General features: G+C 43.7%; 1 protein-coding gene across 1 annotated transcript; it reads right to left on the bottom strand.

Annotated features, from left to right (window-relative positions):
• Positions 1-10493: 10493 nt before the first annotated feature.
• Positions 10494-22650, bottom strand: HRG (histidine rich glycoprotein). The gene is made up of 7 exons (XM_002814385.6): positions 22468-22650; positions 19601-19717; positions 18625-18715; positions 16842-17008; positions 15768-15848; positions 13491-13592; positions 10494-11675 (listed from the first exon to the last, which is right to left on the bottom strand). Exons 1-7 carry the CDS (start codon positions 22648-22650, stop codon positions 10842-10844), a joined length of 1575 nt encoding a protein of 524 aa, XP_002814431.2. The 3' UTR covers positions 10494-10841.
• Positions 22651-22667: the final 17 nt, after the last annotated feature.

The following is a 22667-nucleotide window of genomic DNA, read 5'->3' as shown; positions in this document are numbered from 1 at the left end:
TTAAAGGAAGGTGTACCAGTACCAGGGAAACCTGTCTCCCTTCTACCATCTGAAGAGTGAGTAATGGAGTCCAGGAGGGCAGGGACCCTTTCTTTTGTGTACATTATGGCATTATGTGATGAATACCACAGTAGGATTGAATTTATATTAATCAAGAATTAATTAGCAATTTGACAAATTACCATACCAGAACTTGTGGTGCAGTTAAAGTCAATCACTCTGAGATCCTGAGATTCATGGGAATGTTTTGTAGCTATTACCTTACATTGTCCAATCACCTGTAAGAAAGAGGCTCTTGAGGCTTTGCTGAGTCATTGCATCCTGCCTTCCTCGGGTCAGATATGAGAGAGCAAAAAGAAGTAACATCCTCCTACTGTCCATTTAAAATGCATTTGGGGTTTCCTTCATCAAAGCTTGTCTCAAAACCTGCGTTTTCTTAGTCAGTTTCTGTGTGCTACTTCCTGTTGGCACCAAAAATCCTCAGGAGAACCAGAGAGAAACTATTTAAAGCATCATGGCCATACCCCAAACATTTTCAAGGGAAAAAGTGGTGAAATTCCTAGGATTGTGAACCTCTCATTTTCTGGAAATGAAGTCTTGAATATTTGCTTGTTCATCTTCATGTTCTCCACTTGTGTCAGAGAGCCTGGCATTTGAGTACCCACCTCCCACACACACAGTGAAACCCTCTTCCTCAGTGTATGAGGAAAGCACAGAAGCAGACCCGAGTCCTCACATGTCCCCTGAGAATTCGCAACATGTCGCTTTGACCATTCCTGAAAATAGGACCAGTGTTCCTAGGACACAATTATAAGTTCATAGATTCTTATACTCATAGATGATCAGGAGCGGAAGGCCTTAGAGTTCATGAACTCCAAACCCCTCTTCTTATTTTACAATCAAAAACCCTGACGAGGAGGGATGTTATTAGGTGATTTGCCCGAGGACTCACAGCTGGTCATGCTCTTTGATGGGACCACAGCCCTGCTGAGGTATCTTGAACTGGGTTCCCAAGAACGACTCTCAAGGGTATCACTCAAAGTCAACATCATCTTCATGAATCTCAAGGGAAAAGTTGCCCTTTCTCTTCCACTATGTTCGCCCAGGCATTGGCTGCCCCAAGTGAATGGAGTAGACGGAAAGTAAGAATGAATAGAACAGTGCGATGGTGCCCTATTTACTTAGCATATCAGATGAACTCCTGGAAACAGCAGGCTCACAGTCATTCCAGTGTTTCCTGGATAGGACCCGGCAGTCAGATTCTTGAACATCTAAGGCTAAATAATACACAGTTGCATTTTCCTGAGGAATGCAAAAAGCAACACATGAGTAGCATGTGGCAGTCCAGTTTTCTTCTTCTTTTCTTTTTTTTTTCCTTTATCTTTTTCTTTTTCTTTCTTTTTTTTTTTTTTTTTTTTGAGACAGAGTCTCATTTTGTCGCCAGACTGGAGTGCAATGGCGTGATCTCAGCTCATTGCAACCTCCACCTCCTGGGTTCAAGCGATTCTTGTGCCTCAATCTCCCAAGTAGCTGGGATTACAAGCACGTGCCAACACTCCTAGCTAATTTTTGTATTTTTTAGTAGAGGTAGGTTTTCACCATGTTGGCCAGGATGGTCTCGATCTCCTGACCTCATGATCTGCCCGCCTTGGCCTCCCAATTCTTTTTTTTTTTTTTTAATAAAGGTAATGTCTATGTTTATATCTTACACAGAATTCTCACTGCTGTCCACATCTTTGCAGATGTCCTACCTTTGTGTCATTTGATGTGTTAATTTGAATAAATAGCTTCCATGAGTTATTTCCAAATCTTCTTTTTATGTGGTCATGATGTTTCTTCTGCCCTTGAGCTTTAAGAAGTTATCACTAAATGGCAGTGGTGGTTTGGTGGAAGTGTTGAAGGGACACATTGAGAAGTATAAGTGATGACGGCCTCATCAGGGCCTCCAGTTTGTTCTTGCAGTTGTGTCCTCTCACCCTGGTCTATCACTGATCACAGATTTCCTGCTTTGATGTCACCTTGCCCAAAGCTAAATCCTCTCTCTTCTCTTACAAACCAGCTGCCTCTCCACTTCCCTTGTCTTTGTCAGTGGCACCACTAACAACATATTTCCTTAGACTCTGGGTTAAAAAGTGTAAACCTATAAGATGTCTTCCTTGTCCTTGCTTTTGCTATCGACTACCAGGCCCTGTATAGACTTCTTGGCAATGTCTCTCTTGTCTATTCTTCATGTTCATTGCCCTGAATCCCACTGCCTGTGTCTGGCCCTCATTCTCTCACACCTGCATACATAAAATAGCTTCCTAGTTCATTTCCCTGTCTATTGACTCAGTTTCCCCAGGCACATTGGGTCCCCTACCCACCTACCCACTCTCTATGCTAGCTCTCAGAAGCAGCTCTGTGTTGATGCATCCCGTGCCCTAACATGTGTCCACGAGCCTGGAATGGGACTAATGGTCACTGACTTACTGGTTGAATCCTAAACTCCTGCACTCTTGTTTTCTACAACCTTCAATGCCCCCCTCTCTGATACTTTAAGGAGGGTAGAAGGGTGAATTGCTCTGCTTGTCCTCTGTAGTACTCCTGGTCTGTCCTCCTGATTTCAATTGTTCTACCAAAGGGAGGGTAGCTTATTTTGGGATGGAGGAGGGAGGCTTCAGTTCTCTCCATAATGTCCATCAGCCCCTCAAATCCACTTCAGGTAGGCAAATAATCTAAGTGAAGACAGTAAGCTTGCTTTGCCTGAAGATAAGTCCACAGTCTCTCCTCCCATGTGATGGCAGCTCCAGAGCCCACATAGACCTTCTGCAATCCCTCTGTGTATATTCAATGGCTTGTAACACCCCTCTTCCTGATTCCCTGCCCTCCTAGAAGTGGTGTGCCATGAATTCACCAGAAATGCCTTTACCCAGACCCTCTTCCTATTGCATTTCCCACCATGCATCACTGCCTGGCTGATATGGTTTGATTCTGTCCCCACTCAAATCTCATCTTGAATTCTTATGTGTTATGGGAGGGACCAGGTGGGAGGTGATTGAATCATGGGGGCTCTCTTTCTCATGCTGTTCTTATGATAGTGAATAAGTCTCATGAGATCTGATTGTTTTCAAAAGGGAAGTTTCCCTGCACAAGCTCTCTTCTTTTGTCTGCCACCATGTGAGACGTGCCCTTCACCTTCCACTATCACTGTGAGTTCTCCCCAGCCACGTGTAACTGTAAGTTGAATAAGCCTCTTTAATTTTGTAAATTGCCCAGTCTCAGGTATGTCTTTATCAGCAGCATGAAAACAGATCAATACAGTAAATTGGTACCAGTAGAGTGGGGCACTGCTGAAAAGATACTCAAAAATGTGGAAGTTACCTTAGTACTGGGTAACAGGCAGAGGTTGGAACAGTTTGGAGGGCTCAGAAGAAAACAGAAAAATGTGGGAAAGTTTGAACCTTCCTAGAGACTTGTTGAATGGCTTTGCCCAAAATGCTGATAGCGATATGGACAATAAAGTCCAGGCTGAGGTGGTCTCAGATGGAAATGAGGAACTTGTTGGTAACTGGAGCAAAGGTGACTGTTGTTAGGTTTTAGCAAAGAGACTGGTGGCATTTTCCCCCTGCCCTAGAGATTTGTGGAACTTTGAACTTGAGAGAGATGATCTAGGGCATCGGATAGAAGAAATTTCTTTTTTTTTAATTTTTATTTTACTTTAAGTTCTGGGTTTCATGGGCAGAATGTGCAGGTTTGTTACATAGGTATACATGTGCCATAGTGGTTTGCTGTACCGATCAACCTGTCACCTAGGTTTTAAGCCCCACATGCATTAGTTATTTGTCCTAATGCTCTCCCTCCCCGTGCCTCCCACCTCCCAGTAGGCCCCACGGTGTGATGTTCCCCACCCTGTGTCCATGTGTTCTCATTGTTCAACTTACACTTATGAGTGAGAACATGCGGTGTTTGGTTTTCTGTTCTTGTGTTAGTTTGCTGAGAATGATGGGTTCTGGGGAAAGAAATTTCTAAGCAGCAAAGCATTCAAGAGGTGACTTGAGTGCTGTCAAAGGCATTTGGGTTTTTTTTTTTTTTCACACGGAGTTTTGCTCTTGTCACCCAGGCTGGAGTGCAATGGCATGATCTCTGCTCACTGCAACCTCTGCCTCCTGGGTTCAGGTAATTTTCCAGCCTCAGCCTCTGGTGTAGCTGGGATTGCAGGCACCTGCCACTGCTCCCAGATCATTTTTGTATTTTTAGTAGAGACGAGGTTTCACCATGTTGGCCAGGCTGCTCTCAAACTCCTGACATCTGGTGATCCACCCGCCTCAGCCTCTCAAAGTGCTGGGATTACAGGCATGAGCCACTGTGCCTGGCCAGCATTTAGTTCTATAAGGGAAGCAGAGCATGAAAGTTTGGAAAATTTGCAGCTTGACAATGCAATAGAGAAGAAAATTCCATTTTCTGAGGAGAAATCCAAGCCGGCTGCAGAGCCGAGTGTTAATCCCCAAGAAAATGCGGAAAATGTCTCCAGGGCATTTCAAAGGGCTTCACAGCAGCCCCTCCCATCACAGATCTGGAGGCCTAGCAGGATAAAGTGTTTTCCTGGGCCAGGCCCGGGGTCCCCGTGCTGTGTGCAGCCTAGGGACTTGATACCATGCATCCAAGCCACTCCGGCTATTGCTGAAAGGGGGCCAATGTAGAGCTTGGGCTGTGGTGTCAGACGGTGGAAGCCTCAAACCTTGGCAGCTTCCATGTGATGTTGAGCCTGCGAGTGCACAGAAGTCAAGAATTGGGGTTTGGGAACTGCAACCTAGATTTCAGACGATGTAAGGAAATGTCTGGATGTCCAGGCAGAAGTTTGCTGCAGGGGTGGGGCTGTCATGGAGAACCTCTTCTAGGGCAATGCAGAAGGGAAATATGGGGTCAGAGCCCCCACACAGAGTCCCTACTGGGACACCACTTAGTGGAGCTGCGAGAAGAGAGCCACCATCCTAAAGACCCCAGAATGGTAGGTCCACTGATAGCTTGCACCGTGTGGCTGGAAAAACCACAGACACTCAATGCCAGCCCATGAAAGCAGCTGGGAGGGATGTTGTACCCTGCAAAGCCACAGGGGCAGAGCTGCCCAAGACCATGGGAACCTACCTCTTGCATCAGCGTGACCTGGATGTGAGATATGGAGTCAAAGATGATGGAGCTTTAAGATCTGACTGCCCTGTTGGATTTTGGACTTGCATGGTGCCTGTAGCCCCTTTGTTTTCGCCAATCTCTCCCATTTGGAATGAGTGTATTTACCCAATGCCTGTAACCCCCTTGTATCTAGGAAGTAACTACCTTGCTTTTGATTTTACAGGCTCATAGGCAGAAGGGACTTGCCATGTCTCAGATGAGACTTTGGACCTTGAACTTTTGAGTTGATGCTGAAGTAAGTTAAGACTTTGGGGGACTGTTGGGAAGGCATGATTTGTTTTGAAATGTGATCACATGAGATTTGAGGAAAGCCAGGGGCAGAATGATATGGTTTGGTTCTGTTTCAACCCACATCTCATCTTGAATTCCCATGTGTTGTGGGAAGGACCCAGTGGGAGGTGATTGAATCATGCAGACAGGCCTTTCCTGTGCTATCCTCATGATAGTGAATAAGTCTCATGAGATATGACGGTTTTAAAAAGGGGAGTTTCCCTGCACAAACTCTCTTCTCTTGTCTGCTGTCATGTGAGGCATGCCTTTCACCTTCCGCCATGATTGTGAGGTCTCTCTAGCCATGTGGAACTGTAAGTCAATAAACCTCTTCCTTCTGTAAATTGCCCAGTCACAGATATGTCTTTATCAGCAGCGTGAAAACAGACTAATACATTGGCTGAAGGCTTCTCCCATGCAATCCTACTAGATCTCCCTTCATTAGATGGTTCCAGTACATTTACCACTCCTGTGTTCACTTGAATATTTTAGGGCTCAAAAAAGGATACCCCACAGTATGGTGCCTTGGCATGCTGAGCCCATTGAACTGAAGGAAACCAAAAGGACCTCAGAGGCAAGGTCTGTCTGACCTGCTCCCACTCTTTGTTCTCCTACTCGCCTTTCTCTCCCAAGGCAAGCCATAGAAACTAGAATTCCTCTTCCCACAGGCAGGTCAGAGAAAAAGGAATCCCTCTGCCCCAAAGCAGCCATAAAACCTAAAATATGACTCTCACCTATCATCCAGGACTTTCTGTGTAGGAGCTGGCCATAAAATAAATTCTCTAATCTACTCTGTCTGCCAGTAGGTCCTAAGATCTGCATGACAGATGGGTCCTGCACCGTAAGTGGGAGCAAGAAATGCCACAGAGGGGCCGTGGAGAACTCCAACTGAAGGCCTTGTGGGGTTTCCCTGATAGTCTATTACTATCAGATCTTTTCTTTTTTGTTGGATCACGCTGCTGTCCAGTCTTCATGGAATCTAAGCTTAGCAATGGACAGTTGTCCCTTGGGTCTTTGGGCCTTCATTCTGAAGGCTCTCATGTTATGGAAACTTGGATTGAATAAATAAATATGCTCTGCTTTCTCTTGCCTACCTGTCGTTTGTTGTAGGTAAGTCAGCTGTGACCCTGAGGTTGGGTGAGGAAGGGCGTTGCACCTTTTGCCCCTACAGTGGATATGGTGTTTTGCATTCACCAAGCCTAAGCAAACTTTTTCATAATGTTAGACTATTTGGAGAGAGGAATTTTAAAGGTAGGTTAGAGACATGTGTTTTCCTGTAGTAAATGTGTGTCTTCAAGTCTTACAAACATAAAACATTGAAGTTTTGTTGCTGTTAGGATCGCTTGCCAATCTAATTTGCCAACTGATTCTCCCTGGAGTCCCTGGAGAAGAAGGGGCAGTGGGAGCCAATGGGGCTATTGTAGGGGTGGGGCAGGAGCATGAACTTGGCAGTAAGTCCAACCTGGATTCTAACAGAACTCTGCTACTTACCTATGTGATCCCAAGGAAGACAGGGTCACATAAAGTTTCTGAGGCTTAGGTTTCTCACCTGTAATAGGTGGAAAATCATGATATCTTAACAGGGTGTTTTTGAGGAGTGAATGAGGTAATTATTCACTCCTGTGCAGGACCTGGTGATTAGTTCTTATAAACTATCTCTAATACTAGGGAAAGGTGTCTAAGAATCCCTGCCTGACTCAAATAGGTTCAAGTGCATAGTTACAGAAGAAGGCAGATTTTAATGGGGAGTTGTGTGGAAAATATGAAAAATGGAAGAGATTTTGTGAAGTTCTTAGGTTGAGAGAAAGGAGGAGAAACAGAAATGTGGAAGCTGAACACTGGGAGGATAAAGAAATGCATAAGGGAGCACTGTCCAGGGGGAAGTAGACCAGAATGGTAGCGGCTGACCAGCAAGTGTTTCCAGTGAAGACTCAGAAACAGGCCTGGGCACCATCACCGGCAGTGTCATCAAGAAGACGGCATGTGGCTGTGGCAGAGGCCAATCAAGGTTCTAATTCCAGTCCCACATTTACTGACTGCAAGATCCTAAGCAAGTAATTCAACCTCTTTGGTTCTCTTCTTTCCCTAAGAAATGGTTGATTGTACAGCCTATTTTCCCTACCTATGTCCGTTTCCTCCTTGGAGTACAGGCAGACTTCATTTCCCCATCTCCCTTGCATTAGGTGTGGCCATATGACTGAGTTCTAGCCAGTGAAATGTGAACGTAAATCATACATGCACCTTCCAGGCCTGGCCCACAGAAACCACCTTCATGATCCTCCACTCTCTCCCCATGTGGGCTGGATGCAGAGGATCCAAGGGACAATTCTGAGGTCAAGGGGAGAGCAAAGCCCCCAGACAAAAGGAGCCTGGCACCCTGAATCACCGTTTGGATGGCCATCTGCTGAGAACCCATGTTGACCTGTAACATGAGAGAGAAATCAAATTCTCCATCATTAGGCCACTGAGTTTGTTCCAGCAACTGGCCTATTCTGATACAGTGATATTTTCTGCATGAGAGAGCTGTTGGTAAAGATTAAATTACAAAATATATTAAACAACTTAATTTTAATTTTTATTATTTATTTATTTATTTGGAGACAGAGTCTTTCTCTGTTGCCCAAGTTGAAGTGCGGTCATGGGATCTTGGCTCACTGCAACCTCTGCCTCCCGGGTTCAAGTATTTCTCCCACCTCAGCCTCCTGAGTAGCTGAGACTACAGGCGTGAGCCACCATGCCCAGGTAATTTTTGTATTTTTTGGCAGAGATGGGGTTTCACCATGTTGGCCAGTTATCCACCTGTTTCAGCCTCCCAAAGTGCTGGGATTATAGGCATGAGCCACTGTGATCGGCCGTATCTTCAGACTCATAGTAAATGTTTAATGTACCTGCTTATTATACAAACATCTCTTAAGCCCTTATTGTGTGGCAAGTGCTTTAATGAACAAAGCAGACAAAGTGTTTTCTGTTATAGCATAAATTGGGGATGAAGAAAAAGGGAAAATCAATAAATATTTCTATCCTGAAGGATTTTAAGAATGGTATTGCCACTGACAGATGTTAGGAAGTGGGAGAGCTTTTCTGGAGAAGAATGAGGAGTTTGGGCTTTAGACATTTGAAGAGGCATTAATTATGTTGCCTCTGTGAACATCACCTTTGAAAGTTTATGAAATATTTGTAAACAAATATTGACACACTTTTTAGCTGGGATGATATAAGAAGCCTAGAAAAGCAGCCGGGCGCGGTGGCTCACGCCTGTAATCCCAGCACTTTGGCAGGCTGAGGCAGGTGGATCATGAAGTCAGGAGTTCGAGACCAGCCTGGCCAATATGGTGAAACCCTGTCTCTACTAAAAATACAAAAATTAGCCGGGTGTGGTGGCACAAGCCTGTAGTCCCAGCTGCTCGGGAGGCTGAGGCGGGGGAATCACTTGAACCCAGGAGGTGGAGGTTGCAGTGAGCTGAGATCGCGCCACTGTACCCCAGCCTGGGCGACAGAGCAAGACTCTGTGAAAACAAACAAACAAACAAAAAGAAGTCTAGAAAAGCATGGTGTATTGTCTAAAACCTCTAGTAGAACGTACCGTCCCAGGGTGGGAATGATTTCTTATCCCATTGTTTGCTTGCAGTGTCGGGTGTGCATAGGAAGAATGCACTTAACTGAAGTAAACTGAGAGCTTCAACTCCTCTGTATTCCAAGGAATATTTTCATTAACTCAAGCAAAGTTTATGAAAGTACTTTGTAAATTATTGGACCCTACTCCAGTGCTTCTGTGGGAGGATACATTCTGAGTTATTAACCTCTGTATCTTTTGCCCTCCATGGGTCTCACCTTTCTCCTCTCCCTGTTCAAGCAGCTGACCTGGTGTCCATGCCTCCAGGAGGAATGTCATTCTGCAGGGCCACATTCAGCTGCACCTGCCAGTGTGGTCACGCTGGTTGTTTATGGATGGCAACTGTTCTGATAGGTTGTTGTTTCTGGTCTGATTGGTCAGTGCTTGGGTCATGTTGATTATGAAATACTTTGAGTATCACTATTGTAGTTGGAAGAGAGACAGAATCTGAATTCTTTTAGTTTGTTTCAAATGATTGAGTCCTGATTTGAGGAGGAAAAAGAAAGAGGAGTACATAGTGGAAAAAGTCTTCTGGCCCTAAACATAAATAAAGTGAAGTTACCTGAGACTAGCAAGAGAGTCCTTAGCTGAGGGAGAAGGTATAAGGAGAAGAGTGAGGTAAGGGGTCTCTGAGGCAGAGGAGACCTCTGCCCTGCTTTCTGGGCATGCAGCTGGGAAGACAGCAAGATCCCAGGGAGAGAGTAGCCGTATGCCATACCTTGGCAGTCATGTCCATTGCTAGTGTACAGACATTCCTACACCCCCAGTTTTCTACAGAAGTAGCAGATAAATCAGACTGAAAGAGTGATGTGAACAGGGTTGTGACTATCCCTGAGCATGACGGCTATCACTCATGATAATGATCATTGGACCAACAGTCACCCTGGCTGAGGGATAGTCACTATCCTGCTTCCTACCACCTGGACAGCTTGGCACTGTGTGAGATTCTAGAACTGTGGCCCAACTTTGTGTGGAAAGTAGCAGGGCAGGAAAAGGGGACTCCAAGAAGGACTGGGGTTAAATTTCCCACTAGGCCAGTAGGATGGCATCCTCAAATAGAAATTAATTTGTTCTGAGCATAAAGTGACATTTCTTGTGCACATTTCATGATTCATGCTAGCAAGCTTCTTTGCAATTTATAGCCAGAGGTTTGTTTGCTTCATGACTGAATGTAGAACTTATTTTTCCAAAAGAAAATTTAGATGCCTAGTAATAATCATTAGGAGAGAATTTAGGTCACTTTAATAATAATAAATAGGGGGAGGGTGGGAAGCAGGAGAGCATTTGGAAAAAGAACTAGAGCATGCTGGGCTTAATACCTAGGTGATGGGTTGATAGGTGCAGCAAAGCACCATGGCATGCTTTTACCTATATAACTAACCTGCACACCCTGCACATGTGCCCTGGAACTTAGAAAATAAAATGAAATAAATGATAACAATAGTTTCAATACCATACTTTATTGGTATGCCCAGGTATAGCTCAAGCAGTAACAGAGACTCTAGAATTAGAGTTAAGTCCAGGAAAGAAGGAGATTCTGAGTGGCATAGATTTGCCTCAAGTGATGTAGTGGTGAGTGACAGAATTAACTACTAATTGGCAGCACTGAGTTCTTTCCTCTCCTTTCCATTTGATCTCTCTTCTCGGGCCATCTCTTTTCCCATTCACATTTTGCTGCATCTTCAGTATGAAAGTAAGTCAAAAAGAACTGTAATCTTCACAATTACTGGTCATTTTATGTATGATTCTAATTCAATGTATTCATTTTCCTCTTCAAAGGAATCACGTTTTATTTCGGAAATGTATGTGTAAAAAACGTGGAAACTTGTGGAAACTCACTCTTGAACTTCCCTGGACATGATTCAGAGACTGATTGAGGAAAGGGCTGAATGTCTGGCTTTCGAGGGTGTTTGTGGTGCGGCAATGGGAAGCTGGGAAAATTGGCTTCAGGAAGTGGCAGCACCTCACCTTTCCTTAGAGGAGGGAGTCGGTACACAGATCCAATTTGTCTGCAATGGAAGGGATGGGGTCCTTTACCTGGGCCTCGCCTTCTTAAGTGCCCAGGTGGTGGGCCGTGGCCATGGCAACAGTGACTTTGGTTATGGGGTGGTGGGTCACAAGGTCCATAGTCTTGGAAATCATGGCAGTGGGGATGGTGTCCATGGGGATGGTGTCCATGGGGGTGGTGTCCATGAGGGTGGTGTCCATGGGGGTGGTGTCCATGGGGGTGGTGTCCATGGGGATGCTGTCTATGGGTATCATGTTCATGAGGATGGTGTACATGGGGCCGGTGTCCATGGGGATGTTGTTCATGGGAATGATGCTTATGGGGATGAAGGTCACTGGAATTATTATTATGAGAATGTCTTTGGGCCCCATTTGTGCCAAAAGTGGCATGTTGACAACTTGAGCAGGACATGGGCAATAGTGGAGGAGGGCCGCGTGAGTGATCTCTTTCATCTGGAGGAGGTGGGGGTCCACGTTCATGTGGCTTGTGGGGATGATGATGATCTCTGAATCCATGGGGCTTGAATGGAGGCTTGGTGGTAGAAGAATGCTCATGCCCACCCCCGTGGAAGGGATGTCCCAAATGAGGCGGTACACCATAGATGTTCTCATGTTCCTGGAAAAGGTCACAGAAAAGTGCCTATCATCATGTAACATAAAAGAAGATGTTAGATACTTGACTTGATTTACACCAGTGGCTCCCAGATCATAGATTCCACAAATCAATTTAAAAAGTATTATGAAAAAAGATTCTCAAATTGTTATCTAGCCCAGTTGATATTTAAAATATAAACAACTATCATTTACCACCATCATTGTTTCACAAAAGAAACGATTTTTTTTTCTGAGACTGAGTCTCGCTCTGTCACCCAGTCTGGAGTGCAGTGGTACAATCTCTGCTCATTGCAACGTCCACCTCTCAGGTTCAAGCAATTCTCCTGCCTCAGCCTCCCAAGTAGCTGGGACTACATGCCCAAGCCACCATGCCCACCTAATTTTTTTTTTCTTTTTTTGAGACAGAGTCTCACTCTTTTGCCCAGGCTCCTAATTTTTGTATTTTTAGTGAGACAGTTTTCACCATGTTGAACTGCTTGTTTCAAGTAATCCACCCATCTCAGCCTCCCAAAGTGCTGGGATTACAGGCATAAGCCACCACGCCCAGCCTGGCATGAAATTTTGATTAAAAAAAAAAAAAAAAAAGAGCCAGAAACACAATATCAGAGTAAAGGATTGTCCTTTAGATGGATAAATGTTAGATATAAAAAACTTCATTATCCTCATTTTTTTTTTCATTTTTACTACACAGAGTGGTGAAACAATATTATGACCTGGCACCCATCTGTAGACCAACACTGGAAAACTAGTGCCTTATAACTGATATTCTTAACTGAGGCTTGATGGTATCAACATCCCTTACTCCTAAAGGCTGAACACTTGACCTCTTCTCTCTCTTCCTTGTTCAGAGTTTAATTTTTAAAAAATAGCTACAGAGGCCGGGCGTGGTGGCTCACGTCTGTAATCCCAGAACTTTGGGAGGCTGAGGCAGGCGGATCACCTGAGGTCGGGAGTTCGAGACCAACCTGACCAACATGGAGAAACCCCTTCTCTACTAAAAATGCAAAATTAGCCAGGCATGGTGGCACATGCCTGTAATCCCAGCTACTCAGGAGGCTGAGGCAGGAGAATCGCTTGAACCCAGGAGACAGAGGTTGCGGTGAGCCGAGATGGCACCATTGTACTCCAGCTTGGGCAATAAGAGCAAAACTCCTTCTCAAAAAAAAAAAAAAAAAAAAGACAGAGCCATGTTCATGGTGACAATCCTGCCCTTTGTTCCTTTTTCTTTTTTTTAAACTTGGGATTGGATGTTTGGATTATTTTAAGTTTTGTTTCCAATGTGAAAAATTTCATAAAGAAAATCTTCATACTTATGTAAAAAATATACCAAAGATTTCTGAGACAGATGCACAATATGGTTTTGCATCTTATTTTATATACATTTACATAATAAATTTGAGGCTGATTTATTCCCCTTAGATTCTGTGCCCAATAATATAAGCTTAGGAATGACTAAGTCTCAGCACTAGAGTCCCGACTACAAGGAGCATTTTCAAATTCCTTCAAGTTTGGTTGAATTGGACATGATTTTAATTTTCTGCCAATTGTTACCCCTCTCCAATTCTTGGAAAAGTTTTCATACTTTTTGTGTAATCTGGCAATCGCACTCCTTTCCCCAGTTGTGGGATACTCTCTGTATCTTTTTTCTTGCATGTTTGTCTGTCTCTCTCTTTCTGTCTCTCTCTGTCTCTGTCTCTCTCTCTCTCTCTCACACACACACACACACACATAGAGCTTTAGGAACCAACAACACTATTTGTGTACATATGTCACTTAATCTGGCACTGCCATGACAAAGTCTGCTTAGATAACCCACCTGAGGGTCGAAGATTTTGCAGTTTATGACAAGGTTTTTCGGGCTTTCCAAGTCCAAGGCTTCTACATCATAAAACAAATCTGCTCTGCAGAATCCAAAGACCTGCAAAGGAATGAGGAGCTGTCCAGGTGTTGTGAAGATGACCAGCCAGAGTTAGCTTCCAGACATTCAGAAAAGGAAGAAGTGCTTTAGAAAAATCAGGGTAATATGATCAGATATTCCCACCAGTCGTTCAGCAATCTTTCCTTGTTAACACTTTGGGGAAAGTGCAGGTGGTGAAGGGTATCACTCAAGTTGCTGTGGTTTTTTTCGTGAGCAGGCACCAGCACTGGGCTTCCCCATGGGTGGTGGTGAGGAAAAACCACATCATTGCTGCCTTGCCTTTAGGCCAACCCTTCTGCCCTGGAGATCTGAGTTGCCTGTGCCTAGGACAATGAGGAATGGTGTCAAAGAGGGATTTTTGCAACTTCAGCTGGTCCCTTGGAGGAAAATGTTGGACAGGAGGGCATCTGTATAGCATGAAGATGGGTTTTCATGGACATTGTCAAGGCAAGTGTCTGCTGACTCCACCCAGGTACAAGGGCTACAGTTGGCTGGCACTCCTGTGCTCCAGATGCTCCTAAACCCACCTGTGAAAGATCGACTAGGACAAGAGGATGGCTGTCTGCTAGAAGAAATTGCTAAGCATTGAGGTTCTGAGTACAGTTTGGGAATCAGAGAGACCTATGTTAATCCTGGCTTCTCCATTTCCTAGTTGTCTGAGTTTGGGAAAGTTACAAAAGATTTCTGAAAGTCAGCCATTGTAAAATGGGGATAATACTATGTACTCACAGGCTGTGGGAGGGATTAATTAAATGAGAGGATGCTGTAAAACACTTACCCCTGAGCCTCCTCTTCAGCTCTGGGTTTACATTATCCACACCAAGATCATGAAGGGTTTGCTAGCCATAGGAGTAGGGGAGGGAGGTGTCTTTTCTGGCGGCCACTAAGAAGGATTCTAGACCTGGCTCAGTGTGGATATTAGAACAGCTAACAAAGGTACTAATGGATGGTTTCTCCCTTTTGACCAGGGAGAATGTGTTGTTAAACCTCAGAAAAATCCTGGATTTGGCATCATAATTAAAATTCCATTTCCTAACACTCTCTAGCTAAGTGCCCTTAGGTAAGTGGTTTTAATTTTAGGTCCCCTTGTCACAGGGAAATGTAGGCAGATACTTGCTTTTCCTTGTCAGCAGGATTTTCATGAGGCTCTGACCTGGCAATAACAGATGTGGAGGTGTTTCTTTAACTGTAGGTCACCATGCAAATGCCAGGTGGTATTAATAATGACTTCCGGCAGGTACATGGGAATCTATTTGTAAATGATTCGAGGAAAAATCCCACTGGACTTTCTATGAGAATAACTAAATTTTAATCTCAGCTTGGTTGTGAACATCGGCAAGACCTTTCCTTTGCTGAGCTTCAGTTACCTCCTCATTTGTCAAGTGGGATACCTGTGAGTGTGATGATGTGGAATTAATAATACCACTTGGTGTAGGGTCTTAGTACGAGTTGCTATAGTTCTAACTAAGCCTTTAATCCTAATGAGTTAGAAACTTAGTTTTAAGTTTAGGTATATATCATGTATATTATAAAATCATGTACTTATGGTTTGCTTATGTGCTCTGTGCCTCAGTTTCCCTATCTGCTAATTTGGGATAAAAATAGTATCTATCTCATATGGTAGTGTGAGGGTTAATAAGTTATCATAGGCCGGGCATGGTGGCTCACGCCTGTAATCCCAGCACTTTGAGAGGCCGAAGTGGGTGGATTACCTGAGGTCAGGAGTTTGAGAGCAACCTGACCAACATGGTGAAACCCCATCTCTACTAAGAATGCAAAAATTAGCCGGGCGTGGTGGTGCATGCCTGTAATCCCAGTTACTCAGGAGGCTGAGGCAGGAGAATCACCTGAACCCGGGAGGCGGAGGTTGCAGTGAGCCGACACCGTGCCATTGCACCCCAACCTGGGCAACAAGAGCGAAACTCCATCTCAAAAACAAAACAAAACAATAAGTTATCCGATGTGTAAATCATGTAGAAGAGTGCCTGGCAGGTGCTAAGTGCTTCCCAGATGATACTTTGTATTTCACAGATATTTCTTCCTCCTTCTCCCCCTCCCCATTTTCTCCTTCTCCTTCCTCTTCTCCTTCTTCTCCTTCTCCTTCTCCTTCTTCTTCTTCTCTTTCTTTTTTCTCTGTGACTCTAGTCAACGATCACAGACATTTCTTATACTCACATTGGGGTGTCTGGGGAAATGGTGTCTGGAGCAGTTCCGCACAGAGAAGTCCACGAAGTAACCGGTTCCTTCCCCTCCTCTCTAGAACAGATGGGATCAAAATGGTTTCAAGAACAGAGAAAGAAAAAGGAAAAGAAAAGCAGTAGATAACTACCATTCAATATTTTTTAAGGCAGTATGAGAATTCAAAATCACCAGTATGTGTCATTTTTTAAAACGGTTTCTGCCTTTTAAAAATGTGTCACCTAAGTGATAAGGTGAATACCATTGCACTGAAAATGTTCAAATAATAAATTCATGATGAAGTAGAGTGTGAAAAATCACCCCTCCTGCACTCCAGCTTCTTCCCAGAGTTTTCATTCTCATTTATTTGATGTGTTTCCTCTTCGAGTGTTTTCCTAGATGTGTTACACATACACAGGTAGATCTAAGTGTTTCTTATAAAAGGGTCCATAGTCTAAGTCCTGTTCTATAACCTGCATTTTCCTGTACCAATATGTTTTCAAACTCCAGTGTGCATGAGTCCAAACATTCTTTGAGCAACTGCATGGTACTCATTTCCTCACTTGTATGCAACACAATCTATTTAACGCTGCATTTTCTGAATGCATAGCAAATGTCAACCAGTTGCTCTACAAGACAGCTCTGGGTGAAAGCACTTGGGTCCTTGCAGAGAGAGCAGGGAACCGTCTAACTATAGGCACATTACTGGGTGTGGTGAGGTAGTTTCTCTGAACTTCAGTTTTCCATCATAGTACAAGAAGGTTAGTATTGGATGATTTTGTAATGACACAACCCTCATATGTTCTTTCTTTCCCTGTTTCCTCTTTAGATTTTCTCCCTCTCTGTCAGACATCCAGTCCCCTACCCACCCTTTAAAAATAAAAGTGTTTGAGGAAGTCAATTTTTTGGTATTTTTTTAATACCTGCTGCCTGTCTTTTATGGCCCCAAAAGTGACAAATTAAAAGGCAGCTGATCAACTGAGGCAGGTGGAGAGGGTGTGCCGTTCAGTTCCTGCTGCCAGGTTGGAGTCTGGGCCTTCAGACTCCAGCTGAACCTTAGTGGAGACTCACCACTCTTGCAACTCTCTCGATTCGGTCCACTCTGAAAGAGGCAAAGTCATCATTCTCCTCTTTGTACTTCCCAAGGGCTTTGTCGGCTTGTTTTCTGTAGCGCTCAGTATCCTCAAAGAAATCTGTGAGGACCGGACTATCTTTGGTATTGGCCAGTGCTGAAGAGACTGGAGAAAGAAGATAGCAGTGTCACAGTAAAGGGCTGGAAATGTTAATGGTGGCTTTGTGGCAAGAATGACAATAACTTTCATTTTAAGGATGGGCAAATTGAGGGTTGGAAGAGCTAAGTAACTGCTTCAAGATCAATCAGCCATTTGGCAACTGAACTAAACTGCTGATTCTTCCTTCGAGTCTTTCTGATCCCCATGTCTATGTTGTGACCCCTACTCATGATGCTTTCACCAGTACCACTGATAAAGTGCTAACATATATATATATAAATATGACAACTACGACATTTGTTAATATATAAATATATGTTACCTATTATATAATATCTATTATATATTTATATATTATATAATATATTGTATGTTTTTATATTATATAATATATCATATATTTATGTATTAATATGATATATATATATATTAACATATATATTAAATAATAGAGATGGGGTTGAGTCACATTGCCCAGGCTAGTCTCAAACTCCTGGGCTCAAGCAACCCTCTGGCCTCAACCTCCCAAAGTGCTGGGATTATAGATGTGAGCCACTGCCCTAGGCCACTAATATTTTAATAAGTTCTTCCTGTTGTTGCCAAGGAGGAAGACAGAGCATTAACATAGAATTTTGCCCAGAGAGAGGAAAAGATACAGATCATCCTTTATTCAATGCAAACTCCTGTAGCAGTAGCTTGCATTTTTGTATATAATATCATATTTGGACTTGCTATTTTAAAAAGGAAACCTGTGATAATTCTTTTTGAAAATGTAAATTAAAAGGGTATGGAGGCCGGGCTTGGTGGTTCACACCTGTAATCCCAGCACTTTGGGAGGTCAAGGTGGGCAGATCACCTGAGGTCAAGAATTTGAGGCCAGCCTGACCAACATGGAGAAACTCCATCTCTACTAAAAATACAAAATTAGTTGGATGTGGTGGCATATGCCTGTAATCCTAGCTACTTGGGAGGCTGAGACAGGAGAATTGCTTGAACCCGGGAGGCGGAGGTTGCAGTGAGCCAAGATCACACTATTGCACTCCAGCCTGGGTAACAAGAGCGACACTCTGTCTCAAAAATAAAAATAAGTAAATAAATAAGCTATGGAATTTAGAGTTAATACTTCTGGGATAGTGTCACATCTTCACAATATCTTGGCTTTGTTCTCAAGGCCAAGTCATTTAACCTCTTTGAGAGTCAATGAGTCAATTATTTTGTCTTAAATAGAAAGTGTCATAATCTTTACTTCATAGTCCCAAGACTTTACTTCCTCCCAAGACTATACATACAACTGGCAGATGATGACTCAAGCTAAAGCAAGTCTGACTCCAAAGCCTATATCTATAATGATGCTAACCTACCTCTCCTAAATCTCTATTTTTATGTGTTGAATTTCTTTAAAAGAAGGTGTACCAGTACCAGGGAAACTTGTCTCCCTTCTATTCTCTGGAGAATGAATAATAATGGAGTCTATGAAGGCTTTTCTTTCATGTACATCATAGATGTACATGAATACATCTGAATATATATGAATACATATGTACATAGATGAGACAAATACCACTGTATGATTGAATTTGTATTAATCAAGAATTAATTAGCAATTTAACAGATTACCATACCAGAACTTGTAGTGCAGTTAAAGTCAATCACTCTGAGGTACTGAGATTCATGGGAATGTCTTGTAGCTATTACCTTACATTGTCCGATCACCTGTAAGAAAGAGGCTCTTGAGGACTTGCTGAGTCATTGCATCCTGCCTTCCTCAGGTCGGATATGAAAGAGCAAAAAGGTGATGCAACACCCTCCTACTGGTCATTTAAAACACATTTCTTTCATCAAAGCTTGTCTCAAACCCTGCATTTTCTTAGTCAGTTTCTGTGTGCTGCATCCTGTTGGCACTCAAAATCCTCAGGAGAATCAGTGAGAAACTATTTAAAGCATCATGGCCATGCCCCAAACATTTTCAAGGGAAAAAGTGGTGAAAGTCCCAGGAGTGTGAACCTCTCATTTTCTAGAAATGAAATCTTGAATCTCTGCTTATTCATCTTCATGTTCTCCACCTGCATCAGAGAGCCTGGCATTTGAGTACCCACCTCCCACATGCAAAGCCAGATCTTATTCCTCAGCATATATCCTAGGTGCTGAACAAAACCCAATTCCTCACTGCAAGTAATTCCTTCAGCTGTTCCTGAAAATAGGACCATTGTTCATAGGACACAATTACAAGTTCATAGATTCTCATACCTGTAAACTGTCAAGAGTGGAAGGCCCTTAGAGTCCATGAATTCCTAAACCCACTTCTTATTTCACAGTCAAAAAACACCAAAGTGGAGGGATGTTATTAGATGATTTGCCCAAGGACTCACAGCTGGTTATGCTCTTTGATGGGACCACATGCCCTGCTGAGTTGTCTTGAACTGGGTTCCCAGGAAAGACTCTCAAGAGTATTGCTCAAGGTTAACATCATCTTTATGAATCTCAAGGCAAAAGCTGCCCTTTCTCTTCTACTGTGTTAGCCCAGGCATTGTCTGAGTGAACAGAGTAGATGGAAAATAAGAATGATAAGAGCAGAGGGAAGGTGCCCTCTTTACTTACTATTTCAGATGGACGTCTGGAATCAGGTGGCTCACAGTCATTCCAGTATTTCCTGGATAGGACCGAACAGTCAGATTCTCGCACATCTAAGGCTAAGTAATACACAGTTGTATTTTCCTGAGGAATGCCAAAAGCAACATGTGAGTAGCACATGGAAACCTAGCGGGTTTATTTATTTATTTATTTATTAAAGCTATATATTTATTACTTAAACAGAATTCCTGTTCCTCTCACTGTCTTTGCAGATGCCCTACCTTTGTGTCATTTGATCTATTGATTCCAATACATAGCTTCAATGAGTTATTTCCAAATCTTTTTAAGTGGTCCTGATTTGTCTTCTGACCATAAACTTTAAGAAGCTATCACTAAATGGCAGTGGTGGTTTAGTGGAGGCGTCATCACCTATACACGCCTAGAAGTATAAGTCATGACGACCTCATCAGGGCCTCCAATCTGTCCTTGTAGTTGTGTCCTCTTGCTCCCCTCTATTACTAATCATGGGATTTTCTGCTTTGATGTCGCTTTGCCCAAAGCTAAATCCTTTCTCTTGTCTTACAAACCAGCTGCCCTCTCCAATTCCCTTGTCTTTGTCAGTGGCACCACTAACAACATATTGCCTTAGAATCTGGGGTAAAACATGTAAACCTACGAGATGTCTTACTTGTCCTTGCTTTTGCTATCCATTACCAGGCCCTGAACGGTTTTTCTTGGCAACGTCTCTCATGTCTATTCCTCAGTCTCATTGCCCTGTCTCCCACTACCCAGGTCTGACCCTTGTTCTTTCATTCCTGAACACATAAATAGCTTTCTACTTCATGTCCCTGTCTCTTGCCTCAGGTTCCCCAGGCACATCAGGACCCCTCCCCATCCACCCGCTTTCTACGCTAGCTCTCAGAGGTAGCTCTGTGCTGATGCATCTTACACCCTAACGTGTCAACGAGCCTGGCATGGGACTAATGGTCACTGAGTTACTGGTTGAATCCTAAACTTCTGCACACCTGTTCTCTGCAACCCACACTGTGTCCCTCTGTGATACTTTCAGAAGGGTAAATTGTCCTCTGTAGTACTCCTTGTCTGGCCTCCCTAATTTCAGTTTTTCCATCAGAGGGAGAGTAGGTTATTTGGGGAGCTTAGAGGCAGGCTTCATGTCTCTCTATAATGTCTATCAGCTCCTCTAGTCCAGTTTAGGTAGGCGTGTAATCTAAGTGAAGACAATAAGCTTGTTTCACCTCAAGACAAGGCCACAGGCTTGGCTCCCACCTGATGCCTGCTCCAGAGCCCACATGGAACTTCTGGAACCCACCTGTTTATATTCAATGGCTCCCTAACACCCTTCTTCCTGATTCCATACCCACCTAGAAGTGGTGGTGCCAGGAATTCACCAGGAACACATTTACCCAGACCTGTTCAAATCCTACCCATGCGTCATTACACAGCAGAAGCCTCTTCCCATCCAGTCTTACTAGATCTCCCCTCATTAAACTGCTCCAGTACATTTACCACTCCTTTGGTCACTTGGCTGTTGTTGGGGCTCAGAACATGGTACCTCAAAGTATGGTACTTTGGCATGCTGAGTTCTTTGAACTGAAGGAAATGGGAAGGGCCTCAGAAGCCAGATCTGTCTGACCTTCTGCCCTTTGTTCTCCTACTCTGCTTTCGCCCCCAACGCAAGCCATAGAAACTAAAATTTCTCTTCTCCAGGGCAGGTCACAGACGGTAGAATCCCTCTCCCCGAAAGCATCCATAAATCCTAAAATATGAATCTAACCTTCCCCCTGCATCTTTCTTTGTAGGAGCTGGCCATAAAGAAATTCTCTGACCTACTCTGTTTGGTAGTAGGTCCTCAGATCCGCATTCCAAAGGGATCCTGTCCCATACTTGGGAGCAAGAAATGTCACACAGAGAGGCCATGAAGAACTCAAACAGAGAGGCCTGGCTGGGTCCTTCTTTCAGTCTATGATTCTTAGATTACAGCCTTTTGTCCCATCACACTTCTGTATTCTGCACAGCCTTAGTGGATTCTAAGTATGCAAGTGGCCAGTTTCTTTGGATATCTGAGTCTTCATTTATGAAGACTCCAGTGTCAGGTAAACCTTGGATTAAGTAAATTTGTATGTTTTCTTCTATTTTTTTTTTTTTTTTTGAGATGGAGTCTAGCTCTGTTACCTGGGCTGGAGTGCAGTGGCGCGATCTCAACTCACTGCAACCTCTGCCTCCCGAGTTCAAGTGATTCTTCTGCCTCAGCCTCCTAAGTAGCTGGGATTACAGGCGCACACCACCATGACCAGCTAGTTTTTGTATTTTTAGTAGAGACGGGGTTTCACCATGTTGGCCAGGCTGGTCTTGAACTCCTGACCTCATGATCCGCCCGCCTTGGCCTCCCAAAGTGCTGGGATTACAGGCGTGAGCCACCGTGCCTGGCCTTGTCTACCAGTTTTATTTCAGGCTCAGTTAGGAGCCTTAGGAAGGTTGAGAAAACTTTTCCTTCTCTCTAGTTTATCCTAGTAACTTACACTGTTTGCCTGTATGTGCCAGCATATTATTATTTCCTGGAGGCCAAGACCCATAGTTTGTTCTAATGTTTCTCTGGCAGTAACTGGGCTCAGCAGCATTAATGTTTCTCTGGCATGTAACTGGGCTCAGCATAAATGCTTATACGTACCCACAAATCGAATCATAGTTGAGGGCACACTAATAACAAATGTTAGTTTGAAGGAAAAAAGAACAATTTAGAGCAGCCACAGAAGCCAAACAAAAAACTCTGACCAAAGCCATTCATTGTGCAAAGCAGTAAGCCTAGGGGGTAGAGTCACATTTGCCCCCGTGCATAATCTCCCAACTCAGCTCTGCCATTGGCAATTCCTCACCACTCTGTCCAAGTGGGCATCAGCAATCCGCAGCAATTGGAAAAGGTAGCCATCCCGTCGCCTTTTATTGATCAGGTCTAGAGCTTTCTCAGCCTCCGGCTCAACAGCACTGCAGTCAGTAGGACTCACGGCACACGAATACTGCAGTGTGATCAAAAGCAGTGCTGCAATGAGCGCCTTCATTTTGTTAAACCATCCCT

Source organism: Pongo abelii, chromosome 2 (assembly GCF_028885655.2).
Source record: "Pongo abelii isolate AG06213 chromosome 2, NHGRI_mPonAbe1-v2.0_pri, whole genome shotgun sequence".
Classification (NCBI taxonomy): Eukaryota; Metazoa; Chordata; class Mammalia; order Primates; family Hominidae; genus Pongo; species Pongo abelii.
The sequence above is the reverse complement of the archived record's forward strand: the minus strand, read 5'-3'. Positions and strand labels throughout refer to the sequence as shown.

Coding starts and splice junctions, on each gene's coding strand:
- HRG (XM_002814385.6), bottom strand. CDS start 22,650: ATGAAGGCGCTCATTGCAGCACTGCTTTTGATCACACTGCAGTATTCG. Junction 13,593..15,767: donor ATTTCCCCAGACACCCCAAT/GTGAGTATAAGA, acceptor ATTCCTTTGCAG/GTCTTTGGATTCTGCAGAGC. Junction 11,676..13,490: donor GCAAAATCTTCGACCCTCAG/GTGGGTTATCTA, acceptor GACCTTTTCCAG/GAACATGAGAACATCTATGG.